The sequence below is a fragment of the Chlamydotis macqueenii genome, chromosome 19 (genome assembly GCF_036417535.1).
Source record: "Chlamydotis macqueenii isolate bChlMac1 chromosome 19, bChlMac1.mat, whole genome shotgun sequence".
Lineage (NCBI taxonomy): Eukaryota > Metazoa > Chordata > Aves > Otidiformes > Otididae > Chlamydotis > Chlamydotis macqueenii.
In genome coordinates, this window is record NC_141574.1 from 9,956,124 (window position 1) to 9,968,664 (window position 12,541).

The 12,541-nt window shown below is 59.7% G+C and overlaps 1 protein-coding gene and 1 long non-coding RNA gene across 3 annotated transcripts in view; both read right to left on the reverse strand.

Moving 5' to 3' along the window:
- The window catches only part of HIP1 (huntingtin interacting protein 1), a 45,679-nt gene that overhangs the window by 19,807 nt on the left and 13,331 nt on the right, over positions 1-12,541 (reverse strand). Inside the window, exon 1 of one of the 2 annotated variants that reach the window (XM_086762934.1) lies at positions 5,058-5,155. The exons of the other annotated variant lie outside the window; for it this stretch is intronic. Within the exon in view, the coding sequence (XP_086619060.1) occupies positions 5,058-5,075 (18 nt within the window). The 5' untranslated portion in view covers positions 5,076-5,155. Of the gene's footprint in view, positions 1-5,057; positions 5,156-12,541 lie in introns of those variants that run through there. 2 annotated transcript variants of the gene reach the window in all.
- Positions 8,895-11,683, reverse strand: LOC147598383 (uncharacterized). Its single transcript, XR_015260613.1, has 2 exons — positions 10,949-11,683; positions 8,895-10,273 (listed from the first exon to the last, which is right to left on the reverse strand). It is a non-coding gene; the product is annotated as an uncharacterized LOC147598383 (long non-coding RNA).

A 12,541-nucleotide genomic window follows, 5' to 3' on the forward strand; every position in this document is an offset into this window, starting at 1 on the left:
ACCCCCTAGCGTGGGGAGACACGGTGGGAGGGGGACGGGGATGCTGGCGGTGACCTCCAGGACCCTCCGTTCCTGAGCCCCTCGCTCTGTTTGAAGCACAGGTGATGTCCCTGGGGATGGCACAAAGTTATTTCAAGGAAAAGCCAGATCCCACAGGCACCCCACCTCCCCCCTGCATCGCCCAGGGGGGCAGGGCACAGCTCCCATCCCAGGAGCCGCTCAGAGCGGGTACCGGCACCCGGGAGATGCGCAGAGCACTGCTCCACCGGCCGGCGGCTCTGGCAGCGCCCGTGCAAGCAAACCGGAGGAGCACACGGCAGCAGCGAGGGACCACAGCTGCAAGCGCCACCTCCGAGGGACGAGCAGGGCCAGGGAGGGCGACAGCAGCACCAATTTGGGCTGTGAAACTGGGTCAAGAAGGAGGGAAATTTGGGGCTGCCTTGAAAAAAAGCCCAGACCCCTTTGCCACGGAGGGGGTCTTCCACCCCCACCCACAGGCGCTGCTTCCCAACACCATCTGGCACCTACAGCTGATGGGATTTTAATTTTAATTTCACTACGAGCTTCTCCACCACGAGGGCTGTTTCTTACCGGCCAGGCCACGAGCGCACCCTCGGCAGCGCCACTGGTTTCTTGCCAACGCAGGGATGCCAGCCCGCGGTCCCTGTGCCCACGTGGGTGCCCAAAGGGCTCCCCTCCAGCGCTGGGAGGGGGCAGGGGACCACGGCGGGCGTGGGGCAGCCGGGCCCTTCCTCCAGCCCCGCTGCCGGGAAAGGAAACCCCGGCGTTTCCTCTTGTGCAAGGCTGTGGGGCCGGGAGGGAAGCGAGAGGAGAGGCCAGCGGGGCCCCGTTTGCACAACGAGAACTGCAAAAAGGGGTGACCCCGCCATGTCGGCCCCCCAGCAGGGCCACGGGGCTGGCGTGTGGGGCAGAGCTCAGCGCAGCAGCACCCGGGGCAGGGCTGGGCCGAGCGAACAGCGCCCGTCCAGTCGCGAGCGCTGGGATGAAACCCCACCGCCCCAAAAAGGTCTTTTCCTGGCACTGGATCCACCACTGCAGCCCTGCCCTGGGGAATTTAACGCCATTCCCGTAGGATTCCAGGAACCCCGCCAGCAAGGAGCATTGCCAGTCCTCGGGGCCAGCCGGGCCACGTCCCGCGGGACTCCCTCGACTCCCGACGCACAGGAAGACACAACACCAGAGCCGAGCCACCAACAGCTCCGCGCCGCGCGCAGCTCACGTCAACCAAAACACCGCTCTGGGCGTGCGACCGCAGGCTCCAAGCAGGGACGGGGTAGCCCAAAAATGGGATCTAGGACAGCGACAAAAGCCTTCTGAGCACCGAGAAACACTCCTCTCTTTCACATGGACATATGCACGCCCACGTCCCCCCGCCAGACCTCCCCAAATTACGCTTTCGGTCTCCTCTGAATTGCAGATCTCCCGTTCGGACGCGAGGAGCCGAGCTCTACTCAGGAGCTGCACAGTGCCTTCCCGCTTCTCCTTTCATTTCTAAAAGGAAATGAGTGTTGATTAAAAGAATCCAGAACTATTGCAAATTATTTGGAGAAACTGAGTAAGTCGCAGTGCAAATCCTCTTAGTAATGCTCCCTCATTTCTCCTTAATTCCTTTCTATAAATGGAGAGCTGGGATGGAGTATACCTCCGGAAAACCGCTCGCAACCAAGCCATGCAGACGCAGGGGCTCTGGGGGAAGCGAACGAGAAGGGAGACCCGACTACGACAAGCCTGGGGAAAAAAAAAAGAAATCCATGAGCTTAATTAAAACACAAATCCCAGCCCAGCAAAGCTTTGCTCTGGCCCCCATGCAGGACACGGGGGTGCAGGCAAGCTTTTTGGAGAGCACACGTCTCTCTTTAAATATTGCTCGCCAACAGCAGCTAAAAGCAAATGACAGCCTCGCCAGGGCTCAGGAAAGGTTCTTCTCTGGCAGAATCCCAAAGCAAAGCCAGCTGGATAACGCCGGGGGTGCTCAACATCACGCCAGGGACCGGCAAGAGCTCCCGGGGAAAGCCGGGGTGGCCGCGGTCCCCCCTCCGCTGGGAGCCGGTGGGTTTCAGCAGCAGCGGCAGGAGCGAGGAGCAAGCCCAGCTTGGTGCCTGCTGGCAGCCGGAGGGAAAGGAAGGCAGGGCCGGCCGGCCGCGCGGGGCCAGGTGCTGCGTCCCCGTACGCACAGCGACGTATTTCTGGGTATAGGAGAGAGGATGCTCAGCACAAACCAGTCTTCCCGCTCAGTCCTAAACGCTTCCTTTGAGCAGGGAGTGAGGAGACATTAAAAACACAGCCCCATCATTTAATCCTGGTTACTTGGCTGCATCTGCTGCTGGATCCATGAGTTTAGAAAAAAAGCGCTCCTCTCCCGGCCGGCTACATGCCGGAGCCGCTCTGGGGATGCAGAGCCTTGACCAAGGCTGTGCGAGCATCTCCCTGATGGTGCCGCCGCTTTTCTCACCTCCCACTCCCACCAGATGAGAAATAATCCTCCAAATGACACAAGTCTCCAATTTCCCTCTGCTCGGGCCATAAAACCAACCACGTTTTCCCCAAAGCGGTGTTGGCCTCCAGCGTCAGAGACCCTGAAACCCCGCCAGCGCTTGCTCCCAGTGGCGGCAGCTCGAGATGTCGAGGAGATGCTGACGCCACCAGCTCGGAGGAGGAGGACCCAGGTGCACCAGAGACAGCCCTGAATCCCAAGGGACACCAGCATGGGGGCCTCGGGGGGTGTTTGGGGACACCTTGCCCCTCACCCTGCCCTTCTGCCCCGCTGCTGCCCCACGGCACACCCCAAACTGGAGTGACCAGGAATCCCCTGGGCTCCGCGAGCCACGTTGGGAGCTGACGGCATCACCACGAGGCTCTTTGTGGCAGAGACCTGCCCTGGCACTGCCGCCTCCGGCTCTGCTCTCCGACGTCGGGAGGACGATGAGTCCAGATCGACATCACGCCCTGTGTGCTCCACCGTTGTGGAGAAGCTGTTCCAGCGCACGCGGTGCTTCCAGGGGAGAACCCCCCAGGCCAGGCCGAGTGGTGTGATGTTCAGAGGTCTCCACCCGAAAAGGATACCAAGGCCTTTGCCTCATGAGCTGGGCTATTGTTATCATGGCAGAAAAATAAAAATAAGTCAAAGGATACACATCTGGAGTGTACCCGAACAGAGTGCCCACTAGCTCCCAGCTCCTCCTCGGGCAGCGGGCACCAAAGCAGAGGTTGGGATCCACAAGGCGATGCACCCGTGAGCCACACGCGGGGCCGAACCCACCGCCCTCCCAGCCTTCCCACAGCCTCCAGCAAAAATCACGAGTTCAACACCACCACGAGAGCGGGGCCAGGATGAGAGAGCACAGTGCGATCGCTCCAGGGGAAAGAATGAAGACAACCACCAAGCCACTCGTGGTGGGGCCCAAGGACTCGAGCGAGACGTCTGATGCCAGGAGGGGGGAGCCGGGCTGGGGACCAGGGCTGGAAGGGTTTGGTTCCACCAGCGCCGGGGGCTTTGAATGCACCACTGCCCACCATCGTGGGACCAGCACCCAGAGCTGGGTCATTGCACTTCTCCAGGGCCGTAAACAATTTATGCAGATTAATTACTTAACCAGAGACCCCACGGCACAGCCAGCCCCCGTCACGGGTGGCCGAATCCCAGGAGAGGCAGAAAACCAGAAGGCTGTCCAGGACCCCTGCACCCCCACCAAAACCACCCCTTACTCTTCCCGATTCATTACCGGTACGGGCACGCCAGCCCTCGTGCCCCGCGTTGCCCAGCCGCCACGGCCAGAGCCTTTCCTGCCAGCTGCCCCGTTAGCCGGGCTTTTAATTTTAAGTGGGGATTTTATGCAAAGATAATCTCTTCCAGCAGCCGTGATTTCTATCTGGGGAGGAGGACGGCTGCGTTTTCCAGGGTCGGTGGTTCAGGAACCTCCTCCACCGCCTTCAAATATTCCTGATAACACTCCAAACGGTCTCAACTGGGGACTTCCACTTCCCAGCAAACGCAAATATTCGGGCATTTTTTGAAACAGGAGGGAAGAATGGAGCGAGGCAGGCGGACGCGGGGAGCAGATGTCAGGAGCGCATCTCTGGACGTGCGTTTCAGTGATCAGCTGCCACCCCAGGAGCAAAGCTTCCCTGGGAAGCTTTGCCCCAGCAGGAACACCCAGGGCGCGTATGGCCCTAGTGGGATGCTCCCCCATTCCGGGGAGCCGGGATGTTCCAGGGACACAAAGCTCGGCGGTGCCAAGGCTGCTTTGGTGGAAATCCTTCCACGCCACACGTCCCCGCCAGCAGGACGGGACGTCTGTTGCCTGTTATCCCTCCGGGACGTCGGGATCTCACAAGGGAGCTGACGACAGCCAGGACCGGACGGGCTCCATGCTGCACCCAGGGCCCTCGCCCACCCCTAAAGCGGCTCTGCTGAGCACCCTGAAAAGCAAAACCTCTCCTCCCAGGTGCGCAGCCAGGGGGTGAACCTGCCTCCCTGCGGGAACGCACCCTAAAAAACCCGCTTTTCACCCCAAAGCTGTTTCCATCACCTATCGCCTGGGTGAGGGGCTGCCCCCGCGGGCTGAAGGGGCTGTGAGAGCAGCGCTGTGGGGGGAGACAGGGGGACGTGGGGATGTGGGGACACGGGGACGTGGACACGGGTACGTGGGGTCATGGAGACACGGGGACGTGAGGATGTGGGGACACGGGCACTCGTGGCACCACCCGAACCCAGCCGAGTCGGAGCTCCGGGGGAAAGCGAGTGACACGGGTGGGTGCGTGGGCACAAAGCCGAGCCCAGACGATCACAGCCCCCTGACCACCGAGGGAGGGGGGTGCCCGATGCTTCCCCAACCCCAGCCCCTGCTCCCCCCCCACCATTCCACACCAGCGGACACCGGTACCCGCGGGCTCGCAAACTTCCCCGGGGAAGGGGTCCTGGGGCAAACCCCTCCTCCCGGAACGAACCTGGATGCCGCGCTCTGCCTGCGCCGAGGTGCCGGGGGGGGTGTCGGGGGGGGGGGGTGTCGGGGGGGGTGCCGGTGCCGCTCACTTACCACCTTGCCCAGCTCCATGGCGGAGGCGCGGCCGGGCCCGGCGGGCTCAGGGCGGCGCGGCGGCGCCCATGGCGGCGGGGCCCCGCGGGGCGGCGGCGCTGGAAGGTTCTGCGTGGGGGGGGGGGGCGAGGAGGGGGCGCGCACGGGCGCGCTCCCGCGAGGGGCGGCACAGCCGGGATGGGCAGGCGGCGGGGGGGGGGCGGTGCGCCGGTGGAATGACAAAGGAACCCCGCGGGAGCGCGCGTGGGGGGGGGGGGGGCACGCGTGGGAGGGGGGGACGGCACGGTTCCGCCCACCCTGAACCGCCCGCTCCGCCCCCGCCCCCCCTCCCGGGAGCGCCCCGTGGGTTGGGGGGGGCGGTGGGGAAGCGGAGAGGGAGGGGTTGTCCGGAGGCAGGGGGGGCTCCGCACCCTCGGGCAGCCTGCCCAGCCCCCTGCCCCATCCCCGCCCCACAGCCCGACCCCCTGCCCGACCCCCTGCCCCATCCGCTGCCCCACTGCCAGACCCCCTGCCCCACTGCCAGACCCCTTGCTCTATCCCCTGCCCCACTGCCAGACCTCCTGCCCGACCTTCTGCCCCACTGCCAGACCCTTTGTCCATCCCCTGCCCCACTGCCAGACCTCCTGCCCCATCCCCTGTCCCCCCTGCACCCCTCTGCTCCTTCCCCACTGCCTGTGACCCCCTGCCCCACAGCCTGTCCCCCTGCTCCACCTCCTGCCCCATCTCTGTGCGCAGGGGCGAAGCTGCACTCCAGGCTCTGGCCGGTACCCGCACAGGGTTTCCCTCGCACAGGACCCCACTGGGCTGGAACAATCTCGGTTCCAACCACAAAAACAATTAAACTGGCACAGTAAACGAGTCCCCGACCTCAGCCCACCATCCTCAGGCAGGCACCACACGAGCAGGGACTGCCACCCCGCCGGGGGACAGGCAAACACCCGGGCAGGAGCATTTAATTTTTTCCCAGTTCCTACCAGTGCTCAAGAAACACTTTAGCATCTTCCGATGGAAGGCATGAAAGAAACCCAGACAATTCTATTTTATTGTGATCACCTAAAAGGAACCCCAAAGCAGGGAGGAGGAAAAGCACCGCAGCCACCCCTTGGCCGATGGCGGAGGAGAAGCTTCACGGCCCAAAGAAAAAACTGCTCCTGCGGTGCTGGCCCTGGCCGGGCACGCTAATCCCCCAGGATTACTACAGTCGAGTTGTGGCTCAGCCACTTACTCCGGGATGGTGACTTGGCCGCTGTTAATACGATAATGGGATCCCAAATACCTGCAGTGACAGAGCCCCCCTGCCAGCACCCAGCTCTGCACCCACCCTGGGGAGGGGGCAGCTTTCGGGGCAAAGATGCAGGTCGTGTTCTCCTCAGGTGGCTGTCAAAGCCTCCACTGCAATTCCCGGGACGGACGCACTGCTCTTCTTTTTTGCTGGACTAAACATGTTTCGCTGGACCAGATGGTTTTAAGCAGCAGCCAAATTCCTCCAGGAACAGAGTCTGGTCCCGGCTCTGAGCCTGGGGGCGAGCGCGAGGCAGCGCTCCGTCTGACTGCGGGTACCTGTCCCTGTCCCGGATGCCTGTCCCTGTCACAAATTCCTGCCCCTATTGTGGATATCTGCCCCTACCACACCTGGCTCAACAGCCCCTGTTGCGACAGGTGTGACAGCACGTGTGCATGGCAGGAATGACCTCTGCCGCGGTGGCCACGGCAGGCACAGCACCAACCCTGGCATCCCCAGGACAGGGTGCCCAGGCCCCGAGAGCAGAGGGGACAAACCCAAAATCAAGCACTGCGGCTGGAGAGGGGCAACGGGGTTTGTGCCCTCCCCACAGCAAAGCCCCTCGGCGAGCGATTCCAAGTTGTGCTCTCAGCACGGAAAGCGACAGCTTGGGTCCTTGCACAGCCCAGCCCCCAGCCTGGTGTTCCCCTCAGCTTAATGGGATCCTGGAATTAATTAATTCACCCTCAGCTGGGTTTAGCATCACTCTGAACCCGATGCCGCAGCTGCCTTGCTGTCCCGGGACGGCCTGCAGATATGGTCCGTGCTCCAGAGGCCGCGGCCCTGCGATCAGCACTCGCCCATCGGGTTTTGGTGCCTCAGTTGCACCAAGAGACCTTAAGGCAGGTGCGCAAAGAGCACACGAGGACGCACAAGTGTCTGGCTGCGGCACGGGCACAGCCGCTGCGTGGTTCCTCACGGCCGAGCCGCTCCAGGCTGGCAAAGCCTGGATTTTGGGGGCCACTGGGAAGCCCTCGGGGAAAAGCAGAGAGCTCCAGGCCCACCTGGCTTCACAGCGAGGGGGGTCGTCAGTTAGAGAGCAAAAGAGTCACAGCAGCTCTAGAGGAAAACCTAGAGGAAAATTAATTACAAGGCAATTTCAGGAGCCCTGGAGCAGAGGGAAACCCAAATTCCCCAGGGACAAGCGAAGCTGCGCTCCCCAAGCTGAAAGCACGGAGCGGGGACTGCAGCGTGCCTGACCATGCTGGGGCTCCGGAGGGGCCGGTGTGACCCATCCCACCGCAGCGAGGTGAAAGGGATTTCCTTCTCGCTTTACTGAGCCCGCGGGAGTTCCCTGCTGTGGTTCAGTGCGTTGCCACGGACAAACGCTGGTGCCGGCACGTGAGAGCCTGCACGATGCTCTGGGGATATTCCCAGGGGCTCCTGTACCCGTGCAGGAGCAGCAGCTCTGCTTCCAGTTTCCTACAACTGCTACAGATAAAAATAAATTTATATTACACTTAACTCAGTCGCGCCAACCCTCCGAAGGCTATGCATTAGTGAATTTGCTCTAAATCTCCGTGCCGCTGCGGCAGGACCGGGGGTCCAGCATCCCATCTCAGCAATTCGGGATGAGCTTGCAGAGGACCAGCCCTAGCACACCTCTCTGGAGCAGATGCGCTCCAGTCGGGATGGAGGGAATTGTCTTGCGAATGAGGGCAGATGTGGGGATGCTGTGGGGCTGCTGAGAAACCCCAGGGCATCAAAGGGGCTGCTCTCCACCCCCCATCCCCCTGCAGCTCCATTATTCCCCTGCAAGCCACCAGGATGGTACGTGCGGTCTGGACCACGATGGGTGAAGAAGGAAGAGACGTTCAACATCGTCCCCGAGCCTGCCAGAGGCTCCGCAAGCAGCTTTTAAATTCCATTTTGGCAACGGACTCCCGTTAAAGTGAAGGGAACTAGGGCTAAAACGTCTCGGCAAATGTGGCCTTTTGTCATCACAGCCAGCTCGACGAGGTTAGTCCAGTAATGAACTTGAAGGCATTTTTCTTTTACTGGTTTTACATCCCCTACTTCTGTTTGAGCAAATCTCCGCCTGAGCTGACGCTCGGGGCAGGATGGAGCGGAAAGCTCAGGCCGCTCTGCTCCACGAAGCATTTACGCCTCTCTCAAAGGTCTCCATGCCTCTTTTTTCCCCTCCTACTGTTCATTTTACCAGGTCTAAAAATACTTTGAAGGCTTTTAAACCCTCTTCCCCAGCAGCCGCCTCCCTCCTGGATGACTAATAATATCTGTTGCTCCCTCTTGATCTCTCTGTATTTCCCAAGTCTTCCCTGAGGGAAGGAGCCAAGCAGGAGCCGTGCTCTCAAACCACCCCTTGGATTCACAGCCTCTAAAATTAGTTTTCCTCAGGGAACGGCACTTTTTTCCAGCTGCTCCAGTGGAGAAGCAGTTTAAGCCCACCTCCCCAGAGCAGCTCACAGTAAATCAGTCCTGCCCCACGGCTGAACTGCGCAAGACGCTGCTGGAGCATCTTTCTGATACGGGATCTCCAGGCTCCCAGGGATTTTAGAGCTCTAGGCAGAAAGCAGAATAGAGAAAAACCACCGAGCGCTTAGTAAACCATTTATTTTCTGTTTTGCAGGTTTCAGCTCTGTCTAGCGTCTCTCCAGATCCGGAGCACTCGCTTGGGGGACGCGCCTTCGTTAGGCTGGGTTTAGTGTCTGATCTATGGAGCTGGGCGAGCATCGCTGGCTGTGCACGGAGTTCTGCTTTTTACGAGAAGGGAGCGAGTGCTGGGCACCGGGGTGTATTTGTAGTAGTGTGATTTAGAGGAAAGAACCCACCTCACCATCGCTGTTTGTGGTAATGTTTTTTTTTCCCACTGAGCTGGGAGGTCAGAGCGTCGTAACACAGAACAGCGTTCCTGACTGATCCCCGTGCTGCTCTGCGCCCTTCCGAAACAGAGCCGGGTCCTGCCCGGGCCAGCATCACACCACGCGTTATTTGGGACGCAGCGACGGAGAAGTCATGTTGGCAAAAGCTGAGGGTGTGATGAGTTTCTCTGGACTCAGACACCGCAATATGACCAAGCCTGATCCCACACCACCGTGATTTTCAGAAGAGATTCAGCCACGAACAACCTTCAGAAAACCCTTACACTAACCCTGGTGATGTAAAAAAATATCCCTTGGTGAACCAGCTCCTTTTCCGTACCAAACCTGTACTCAAATGGGAGGCAGATCTAATGGGAGTCTGGGTGTGCCAACACTTCTGGAAATCCCTCTGTCCAACTAATGCCCAAATACCTTTGCAAATCTTGATTTAGGAAAAATATCCGCTCTGGAGCAGTGCTTAAAAAGCTCAAGGCCATTTTCAAATCCTTGTAATGCTGCCGTTTCCTGGGCGTGTGAAAGCGAGAGGAAAAAGCAGATCAGTCTGAAGCGGGCACGGGTCCAGGGCTGGCGGCCGCACCGAAGGCTCGCGCCGGCACGGAGCGGGCAGCACGGGGCTGTGGTGAGGGGTCATTTCAGTGGGCACCGAACTCCCCCAGCTCCTCACCATGGGCTGGAGCAGGATGGGGAGTCGGGGAGGAGTGCTGCCCCTCTGCATCGCCCCAGGCAGAAGGTCAATGGAGGGCTCCCGGGATGCAGAACTGTGCAAGCCCCGCGGGACCCATGGGCGTGGGTGAAGCCGGTGCCACTGCCAGCCCCGGGCCGGGGCACGGGCAGGGAGCCTGGTGCCATTATCCCTCCCGCCTTTACAGGAAGGTGCTTTGTTGTGTTGTCAATATACAGATTTTCTTTAACAAAAAAAAAAAAAAAAGAAGCCAGGTTTCATGCTGCCGTTATTGATCGTTCGTTATTTTTAGCTCCTTGTTCAATCTATAGCCGTCGGTGTAACAGCAACCGCATAAGCCTCGCGTAATGTCTGTCAGACAGCGCCTGCGGACAGGGCCAGTCCAAGGTTAGCAGGAGCGCAGCCAGCAGCTCTGCAAAGCCAATGGGATTAAAAATACAAGAGGGAAAGAGAGAGGAAAGAGAGAGGCAGGATAAGCAGTGTCCTCCCCCTGTGCTGCTTCACCCTCCTGCCGATGTTGCAAGAAGCCGGGCAGGTCCTCCCATCCAAACCTGGCACAGAAAAACTCCTGTTCCTGGCTGGCGTGGAGGGCTAGGAAGCCGTAGAAAGGGTGACAGCGAGCTGAGTGGTGCGGTCAACACGCTGGAGGGAAGGAGTGGCATCCAGAGGGACCTGGACGGCTGGAGGAGTGGGTCTGTGTGAACCTTGTGGAGTTCAACCAGGCCAAGTGCAAGGTGCTGCATGTGGGTCACACAACCCCCAGGACCAGCACAAACTGGGGGAGGGAGGGAGGGATGGATGGAGAGCACCCTGTGGAGAAGGACTCGGGGATACTTCAAGGTCAGGTTGGACTGGGCTCTGAGCAACCTGATCTGGTTGGAGATGTCCCTGCTCCTTGCAGGCGAGTTGGACTGGGTGGGCTTTAAAGGTCCCTTCCAACCCAAACCACTCTGTGAGCCCATGATCCTGTGACGGACAGGGAAGGCATCACCTGAAGTCCTCAACCCAAGAGGACAGCCTTCAGCAGCCACAGTAACAAGCGTGTGCAAGTGAATCATGGCAGTGGGATGTAAACCTGCATGCCTACCTCGGCTAATGGGTACGTGACCTCTTGCTTATCTCTTGCAGATCTCTTCTGTGTCCCCTGCAGCCCCAGCCGTACGTGCAGGTTGTCCGGAAACCTTTCTTGACTCCGGCTGAGGCTCAGTCTTCCTTTACACACGCACAATCCACCACTGCAGTTAGTCGCTTCCTTCTTGTAAGCCTAACGCTGACACCATCGATGAAGGCAAAAACACCCAAAAGATGGAAACACGGCTAGCAAAGGTCACAACCGCGCTCCTGAACTGTCAGCCCTGTGCTCACTGCTCCCATTTTTGTCACCTCGCTGCTCCACCCCGACTTTGTCTGGGCTCCTCTGCTTCACAGCCCCTCCATATCCGGTCAGCGCCTTCAGAGACTCAGAAGATGGTCAGTTCAGCTCAGCTCCCACCAGTTCCCGTTTGAAGCCCCTGAATTCTGCCCTGGAGGCTTCATGTAATGGGGAGCTGGAGGCTTCACAAGGAGGACGGCTGGCGCCCGTGGGGCCAGAGACGAAGCCGTGCCAAAATACCTCCAGTGTCGGCCCTCGGATGCCTTCCTCCCTTTGGTAGTCCCCAAACCTCTGTCTGAGGTGACCTTCAAATTGCCCCATCAGAGGAATAATTTTAATTATCTGCTTTCACTTGTCCCTTGAATTGAGCCCCACAGAGCCGGTGACAATGCCACCCATGTGACGCTTCAGCCCAATGTCCCATCAAGATTTGCACACCCACTGCCCAGAACCTTCTCACGCCTTCTCCCGAGCTTTATTTCCCTGTGAACACAAAAAACGGAGGAGAAAGGGGCTGAGCAGCTGCTACCGGCAGATTTGCCGCGCACCCGCACACCTCAGCACCCACAACAAACCCTAAACCTTAACAGCTTCGGCACAGTCGCGTAACAAACGAGGAACAAACTCGTCTGAAACGAAACTGCCTGACGCAATAGGTTGGGCAATGCCGCGGCAAATGTTTTCCCCGCTGCCGGACCCCTGCCAGACCCTGCCTGTGAAGCAGCGCTGGAGGGATGCGCAGGGCTCCCGGAGGTTTTTCCGCTTCCTTTGGTATTGGGAGCCGCTTCGCAGCTCCCTTGCTCCCCAGCCCAGCCGACGAGAGAGCTCTGTCCCCGTCCCCGTCTCCGGAGAGCCGCTTCCCAGAAGTGCCGGCGTGCTGTGGGCTCATCTCCCACCACCAGACCCGGCGGGACCAAGGTGCCCATTTCAGCTCAGGAGGGGAAACGGCGGAGCAAACGACCTGATGTCCAGGTGACAGATAAAAATGTCATTTTAAATTCACTGCGCAGCACTCCCTGCACGCAGCAGGCAACCACTGCCGGGACGATGCCCCGTGGCTGAACCTGCTCCCCTCTCCCCCAGCAAGGACACAGCTCACTCCTGGTGTCCGAATCTCTGCCATTGGGAAGGTTTAGCTTTTATAATTAATAAATAATGTTTTAATAAGTACACAGAACCTAAGCCTACATGTATTTAATAAATACACAGGACCTAAGCCTAAAGGTGACAGAGGGCTGGAGGATGGAGCGTGCAGCCCCCTGGGATCTCCCAGGGCTCCAGAAATGAGCGCCCAGCTTCGTTAAGCCA